The 8,764-nt window shown below is 38.7% G+C and overlaps 1 protein-coding gene across 6 annotated transcripts in view; it reads right to left on the bottom strand.

Moving 5' to 3' along the window:
• Nucleotides 1-4,595: 4,595 nt before the first annotated feature.
• Slc4a4 (solute carrier family 4 member 4) overlaps nt 4,596-8,764 on the bottom strand; it is a 416,646-nt gene continuing 412,477 nt past the window's right edge. For all 6 annotated transcript variants that reach the window (XM_085836838.1, XM_085836839.1, XM_085836841.1 and 3 more), the window contains one exon: nt 4,596-8,753. Coding sequence is in view for 2 of the 6 variants with exons in the window: in XM_085836841.1 (XP_085692967.1) it covers nt 8,648-8,753 (106 nt within the window). In the remaining 4 variants the exon portion in view is untranslated. The remainder of the gene's footprint in view (nt 8,754-8,764) is intronic.

The raw sequence follows: 8,764 nt of genomic DNA, 5'->3' as shown, positions 1-8,764 counted from the left end.
AATAACGAACAGCACGGAGGACTCCCATCTCCTAAAGACATTTTTCTTGAGCTCGATTCTCAGAGGCCTCTAATCACTGAAAAGCCTTATTCAGGCCTCTCTACTCAGACCGCCATCTCCCCACCATGCTGCAGGTTCAATTAGGTACTCCCACTTCCTTGGGTCTTAGTCTGTGCATAGATGGCCTTTCCATGAATTTCATATTTTCTTCATCTTTTGATCTTTTCTCTCCTCATTGCAATGGTGTTTCCTCTGTTCCTTGATCTGCTCAGCTTCCAACTCGTGTTTCAGGTCTCCTTTTAGCTCATCTCTCAGTTCCCCAGTATCCCTCATTGTTCTCAAATTATCATCATTTTTTTTGCTTTATAACACCATGATTATGTATATTTTATTTATTCATTCATTTATTCAGTCATTATCTTCTCTTCTAAATCACTCATCTAATTAGAACAGGAACTATGTCTCTTTTTTTTTTCATTGTTTTAACCACACAAAGAATCTGATACTGATCAGTATCCAAAAATTACTGACCAATTGATTGAACAGCTACATTGTACTTTAGACTGTTTTCTATTGTTATTGCAAAATACTCAATACTGGGTAAGTCATAACGAGAAGAGAAGGCCAACTGACAAGATGGCTCAGCAAGTATAGGCACCTGTGCTCTATCCATAGGACTTGAATTTAATGCCAGGAAAGAATGGACTACAAATGCTACTTTCTGACTCATGTGCCACAGCATTTGTGACCTGCATACATGTATGTGCACATGATAGATGTAGTGGTTAAATAGGTTTGGCCCCCTCAGATTTATCTATTTGAATTTATCTGCTTGGCCATAGAGAGTGGCACTATTAGGAGGTGTGGTCTTATTGGAGAAGGTGTGGCATTGTTGGAGGAAGTATGTCACTGTGTAGGTGGGCTTTGAGACCTCCTATTCTCAAGTTCCATCCAGTGCAGAAAACAATCTCCTTCTGGCTGCCTTCGGATAAAGATGTAGAACTCTTGACTCCTCCACCATCATGTCTTCCTGCATGTTGCCATGCTTCCCACCATGATGATAATGGACTGAACCTCAGAAAATATAAGCCAACCCTAATTAGATATTTGCCCTTTAAGAGTTGTCTTGATTATGATGTCTCTCCACAGCCATGAAACACTAAGACAATAGATGATAGATAGATAGATAGATAGATAGATAGATAGATAGATAGATAGATAGATGATAGATAGATCAATAGATAGATAGATATAGGAGAAAATATATTTATTTGGCCTATATATTTGGAGGCTAAGAAGTCTAAGATGTGAGGCTTCTGATGGAGTTAGGGAGGCTTCTTGCAATATCATAATGCTGGAAGGACAAGCACACACCAGATAAATGGAGAATAATCTAAGGTCAATTTCGTCCTTACGAGGAATATATTCCTGAGGTAGCCAGGCCCCTCTGTGGCAAATACATCAGTGTAGTCATGGCAGCAGAGTTCTTTCTGACCCTTTCACCTTTTGCTTCTCATCTCAATGCTGGTACACTGAAGAGTGGCCTTCAACATGAACTTTGAAGGAGACATCAAAAAAAAAAAAAAAACCACTGCATATGGTAATTCTTTTCCTTCATTATTTTGTTTGTATCTTCCATATTTTCTTTATCTATTTTGGTAATTCCACTTCAGCCACCATTTGTTTGGCATACATGTCTTTTACAAAATGTCAGGATGCTTTAGAAAATGCCCAGGTAACTACATATCTGAAGGGCTAACAGCATCTGCCTTGACTTCTCTTCTTCCCTCTCCCTTGCTAAGTGGTTATGTTACATTCTTAAAGCCAGCCCCAAGGCTTATTCTCTTATTTGGCCACTTTCCTTATGACTAAAACTCCAAGGTCCAACTATCCAGACATAAAGGCCCATAAATCAAAATTCATTATTTAGCTACACTTGCTAACCTGTCTACTCAGGATTTACCAACTCACCCTTGCACAGACTTACCCCTTTCTCCTTAAAAACCCCTGGTGCAAAATCACCTGCTGTTTGTCTTTGCTGGATCCAGAGACAGCTCTCTTTCCCTGCCCCCTTCTTGTGCCTCCAGGGCACTAAATCTCCTCTGTGCTGAGAATTTGGTGTCTGAGTGTGTTCTGTGCTGACTCTTGAGGTCCTTTACAATATTTTATTGCCATAAAGAATTATCAGCACCACCACTTGGATTTCCATGCTACCCAGTACACATGTCTTTCATCACTTATACTTTTTAAAGAGATTTATTTTTATTTTGTGTTTATGGGTGTTTTGTCTCCATGACTTTATCTGGAGGAAGTGCACATGCATGCAGTGCCCATGAAGGACAGAGGAGGGTATCAAATCTCCTGGAACTGGTGTTAGAGGTGGTTGTGAGCCAACATGTAGGAGCTGGGAAGCAAACTTGGTGACTGACACCACATTGCTCTGGCCCACACACCTTTCTACTGTACTACCTACTCTACAACTATCCTGTTTGGCTGTAAGCTACTTGAAAGTAAGACTTACTTGTCATATTTAATTGTCCAGAAACTACTCCATTCAGATTCCAAAAGTTAATGAGCAAGCTGAACACATTATCTTGGTTAGGTTATGAAAATTACTAATTGAACATTGATTGCAATTCATTTTTTTTTTACCTTTAAGACAATCAATTCAATCATTTAATCAACAGAAAATATCATTATTGAACCAATACACTTTGCCTTTAAGATCTATTGTGACATCCTGGCCTCTGGGCTCAAAAACATGATTCTTCAGTTCTTGAGTATATTTTATAGTTATCTTTATAACTTTTAATTTATAACTAAAGTTATTAACTAGAGTAATTAAGTAGATCAATAGCTTTCTGTTTTGTTTCTCCCTTCTTATGTTCTTGCTCTACTTTAGATGCCATTTGTTTGACGTGTTTGTTATACAAACTGATGGCATGCTTTAGACACTATTGCCCTGATAGTCACAAATCTTGTGTATAATTACATATCTATATTATATATCTACAGAGAATACACAATAGATAATTATGTATTTATAAGTAGGTAATTACATATCTCTGGGAAATGGTAAAGAAACAAGCTAACTGATGGCTTGAAGAGCATAGGGGGTTCTGAGCTTTCCAGACAGACCTCGGGAGCTCATGCTTTGCCTAACCTCGAGCCATAGTGTGGCTACTCTGAGGCTCAGGATGGACTTCCTAGTTCTCTAGCAGGTAGGGAATGCCAGGCTGCATATTGAAACCATGTGGAAATGTAAGCGTATGTTGCTTTTCACAGGGTAAATCTTGTCAGTTAGATAAGGTATGTGCACAAACCCATAAGCCAAAATGTGACCTGTGAGAGCACAGAGGAGGCTTCTCATCTGTGACTGCCGGGTGACAGTTTCACACATGACTCTGTCATCAACTCTGCCCCTAGTCAGGGCTGCAGAAATCCAATTCAAAAGGGATTTCTGCGTGGACATCAGCTGAGACAGTCTTTGCTCCACTCCAGGCTTGTGCTGCCGTATTCCTAATCACCATGTCAAAGGACTGTTGTTTTAAAGCTTATGTAACTTTCCACAATTCTACCTTTAAAAACTTCCCTTCACAGAAAATAAATTGTAAACACAAACATAGTTTATTACGATGCAACTAGAGCAGCGCTATACTCTCCTGGGGTATAGATCATTCTTCTTTGGAGACTTTCTAAAGGTTATTTGCTCATCACTATAGGCAAAAGATAGCTTTATCCTCATTTCTTGACTTGGTTGTTGTGCACATAATAGTGAGTAAATTCTCAAAAGAAGAGAACTAACAAACCTTCCCCAGATTTGCTCTCTCTCAAGTCTGGGCTGGGTGATTCTTACAGGTCGGTGATCAAGTCTGCCACGGGGACCACCATTCCTCAGATCCTCACATACTAAGCATCTCATGAAACTTGTAAATTAGATGACTGTTCTGGGCAAGGGCGTTGCCTCTCTCCCTCCTTTTGAAGTCCAGAGTAGCCTTTCTCTGCTCCCAACAGTCCTCTCTCATCTTCCCTACCATTTTCTCCGCCTGCAGTTACCAGGACTACAACATGGGGGCCAGGCTGACATTTCCTGGAGACATTCCATGGAAGCTCAAGCTGTCCTGAGAGAAGGAGGGGTGTGCAGTCTATCTTCTGGGAATCAGATTCAGATGGAAAATCATTCTTGGGTTTTGTTCATTTGAGTAATTATTTTTTAACTAAAGCATACATTTCATAGCCTCTTGATTTGCTTTGAGAATTAATTGACTATATATATTCCCATGAAACTACTCTAATTGTCCTTATTCAATATGAATTTACTTTGAACCTTGAACAAGAACATCTCATTAACACTAAAATATATGACTTCTAATATTTCACATGTACATGAATATACAATATATTAATGTATTATATTAAAATATTATATATGTATATATAATATTAGAAGTCATAAAAGTAGAAGTCATATAGATATGGATATATAGATATAAATATATATCTAGATCTAGCATATTTCTACTTGTGTTTACACCACCCAAAGGGACAAAATAAAGCAATCAGTCAAAGAATTGAATGGAAGTACTCAACACTCATAAATGCATAAAGTTACTTTATTTTAAGTATACATTTAATTTTGAAAAATATAAATGCTAAAATATCTCATCTTCTTCATCTCTTAATTCCATAAAAGTCACAATAGAAAGCTTCATAAAACTGTAAAATACTATGTTATAGGAATTTTAGGTTTCATATTGGAAAAACATTATTAGTAATATATTGAAATGTTTTCTGTTCTTTATCATTTTGTTCCACCATGTTGATCTACTTCATTTAAAATAAAAAGATGCATCATTTCTCCAAAGTTAATAAAGACTTAAGAGAATAAAAATAAGACTACCTGAAAGTGCGTACTGATTGTGAAACATAATGTGTACGGCTATGTACCAGCCATGAACTTGGCTGCACGGAGGCGAGTCTGCTGTCGATACGCATTGTAGGCCTGGGACAAAGTTACTTCAGGCTCTAAGGATTCACTGGGTGACTTTAGCCCTGAGTTGCAGTATTTGCCTAGGAAACAGAATTCAGGATTCTTGTGTGTATCCACAGAGCACAGTGAAATGAGCCAGGACTTAGATAGATCCAACTCTCTGGTCAAACCCAGCCTGCCACATTCACCTATATTACAAAAGGGTGTTCATGTCAGGCCACCAGGAAGCTCTATAAACTCATCTGAAGACTCCCCAAGGGCTGTCTTCTGTCTCCAGTTGCTTCGTACCAACTGGGCTTCATGCTCCTGCTGTGAGAGCAGATGGGAAACATCACAGAATATAAAGAAGAAAATCTCAGGTCCTTGCACCAAAATCGTGAAGTGGTATGGAAAAAAAAAAAAAAAGAAGACTGAAGAAAACTTTGTCCCATTCCTGATCAATGCCAACCTCTGTAATATAACTCAAATGTTTTTTTTTTTTTTTTAAAGATTCTCAGCAGTCAATACATTTCAAGTACTTCAACACAGTTAAAATAAAAGAAACAAAAACCTGGAAGACAATCATTTGCCATATTAAACAGCAACACGTGACTGACAAAGGATTTACTCTGTGTGTGTTGTTACATGTGCCCAAAATGCACATAAGCCAGATTACTGACAACAGACAGCCCTTTCTCTTAGGTGGCCGACAAGAGGAAGGTCTGGTTTGTATCTTCTCAAAAGAGTACTTCCCCGCCCCACCCCACGGCTTTATCAGGAGAGGCTGAAACAACACCGCCTCTGATATACAAAACCATTAGTAGTTTCTGCACACAGTAGGACAGGACCAGCATCTCAGCATCTCAGCAAACTGGAGGCCTTGATGCTTCGACAAGCAGGCTCAGCCTGCACATCTTCTCTCTCCAGCCAGTTTGCACTACCACAGTACTCCTGGCCAACAACTCTGAGTCTTTGCTTCAAGAAACACTTATCTCCAAATTCACATCCAGGGAGGAAGGGTAGAAAGGCATTATAAAGAATTCATTGCTGTATTTGTGTCCAGTTTGCATAGAAACAAACCACCATGAAATCTGCTTAGTTATCGGCCAATGAGCGAATTCAGCCAGATTGAGATACTGCAGGGCATCCATGGAGATTTGGAGTTCTGCTTGTTAGTGTGGGAACTCCGGTGGTAATGAGAACACTCGCTGTTACCTACTCCTAAAGCAAATGTCAGGTATGGCTTTATGTTCAGTCCATGAATACTAATATCCACCCCAGTCACAGACTAGGGACCATACATGGGGTGAGATAACTTCAGGATCTACTCAAGGACTGACGTGACTAGCTCCAGGAGCTCTCTGAAAAGTAAGTGGAGGGTCATGAGTCCCTATATAGACTTGATTCATAATTAAAAATTATTTATATATATATATATATATATATATATATATATATCCAGAGATTTTAGAAAAGTAAACAAAGTGAAGTGTCTTTGATTCAACATCAAGATTGGACTGCATTTACAATGCATGCTTTTAACATTTTACTGATGTGTTTATCACTAAAAAGGTAAGATTCCTTACACAGTTTAATAGAAAACCAGATAATGCACAACAGCCATTTTAAGGATAACCCTCAGGACAAATGCAATGTAAAAATGTATCATTTGAGATGGTAACAAATGACATGTAATTTGCTGCTATGATTTCAACAACAACAAAAAACCCTTGGGGACATTCATGCCTAATTATTCTAAATTCTAAAGTTTCAAGATGACCAAATGCCATGAAAGTAACATCTAACAGGATAATAAAACTCTGATCAAGATTTCAGGAGAGCAGGATTACATTTCAGTTCCTGTAAGAAAGTGGGAGTCTGTAAGAACCAACCACAGACCCAGTCATAGTAGGTGGTGCCCTTCTGCTTCTTCAATGCTCCCAGCAATCTCTCACAGTGAATGTGTATCACAATTGCTGCTATACAAATCCAAAAATATGAATTCCACATCCAAGCTATTATCTCAATATATAATCAGCATATAACGCAACTTACTAAAAATATTGGAATCAAATGCCACATCAATTTGGCTAAGAAAGGTCTAATTTTCAACTCAGTCCATTGAAGCACACAGATACACACACATACATGTGGTCTAATAATCCTATCCTATGAGGGCATGTAAATGAACACTTTAAACTTTCCTTGAAGATCTATGTGCATTCCTATACCATGTTACAGATGTGTAACACCACAGGGCTGATAATATTCTTATGGCTTTTGTATTGTAGCTCTGAACTCTTGTATTTGGGATGCTGACTGATGTCTGAGTAATAAGATATCTTCACCTGAATGTCCACAATACATTTCTTGGCCCCTGACAAAGTTCTCATGAGTGGTTTTGGATTTTATGAAAATGGACACAAGGAGCGTGACAGCTTTGCCCTCTGGCTACTGTCACTCTTATCTGGCTTTGCACAGGTGTGCAACAACCACACACAGAGTTCTTACACAAAGACACAAATTATTAAAATGAGGAAATCCCTAACAATACTGCATAGGATGCCTACATGTAACATGCTAGCATCTGTTCCCAGCACAGTCATCATCACAGCAGAAGTTGTTCCCCCTGCACACATTTCTCTCTCCTCCCCAGATTCCTTCACAAAACAGCTACATTTATTTTGAAAAAAGGGGAGAGGGGAACAATCCGACAACCCAACAGATTCTTAGAAGCATGGTGTTTTGTTTTTCTTTTAATTTGTTCTAGCCTTCTGGCTTACCCTAGAGTGGTGTGTGTGTGTGTGTGTGTGTACGTGCTCACGTGCACGCATGTGTGTAAAAATCACATTATATACAATACAATTTTTACAGAAAGCCTGGCAGCTACAGGTAAGAGGTAGAACTACTCAAAACTATGTTTCCTGCTGCAGGAAAAAAATTCATTTTCTTTACAGTAATTAAAAAAAAGTTTAAAAAATTGACAAAAAATAAGTTGCAGGTTAGGCCCCATAATTTAAACAACAAAATCTAGGAAGAAAAATATTCTTCGATGTACTCAACAGATAAGTTCATTAAAGGGTTAAAAAAAGTTGCATAGGAAAAGGGACATTCCAGCACTTGCTACAATGATGGCAAAGGTTTCTCTATAGGGAGCGAAGTACCTTTAGTGTTTTCTGCTTTTGATAACTCTAAGATCAGGGTTGGCGAGCAAGGGCAGGTTGGTAGCAGCACTTTTCCAGTCTTGGGGATTCTGTAAGCAGGAAGGGACTCTGTCTGGAGGTCAAGGGCTGCTCTGCCAGACAGAACCAAGCCAAGCTCCAAGCTTAGGTTGCAAGTTCTTTCAATAGTTTCATAAAAGGTGATACAAAAATTCTTGTCACATTTGATCTCTGCTTGACAAGGGCGGTTTCTGTGTGTCTTGAGTGACAGAGGGATTTACATGTCAGAGGACACATCTGAATGTATGAAAACAAGCGTGTGACCCTCAAATGTTTCTTTTTTTTTTTTTAAGGAAAGGGACACTATTGTCTTGATTTTTACCTATGCAAGAGAGAAGCAGAGAGAGTGACTGTATTATTCAGCCAGTGACCAAACAAAAGATTTTAAAATACATAGACAAAAAAAAAATTAGAACAGTTAACAACAGAAGTGTCAGTTTTGAGAAGGACAAACAGGTTACAACGTGGTTTCTGTTCCCTTGCTCCTCCAAAGATAATCGTTGTCTTCAGGCTCACGCTCGATTCTAATTTGAGGCACGACTTTCACTGGAGTTCTTGGAGGACTGAAGCAAGA

Source organism: Mus caroli, unplaced genomic scaffold (genome assembly GCF_978045245.1).
Source record: "Mus caroli unplaced genomic scaffold, Mus_caroli_1 scaffold_4, whole genome shotgun sequence".
Classification (NCBI taxonomy): Eukaryota; Metazoa; Chordata; class Mammalia; order Rodentia; family Muridae; genus Mus; species Mus caroli.
Note: the sequence above shows the minus strand (reverse complement) of the source record. Positions and strands in the feature narration are given on the sequence as shown.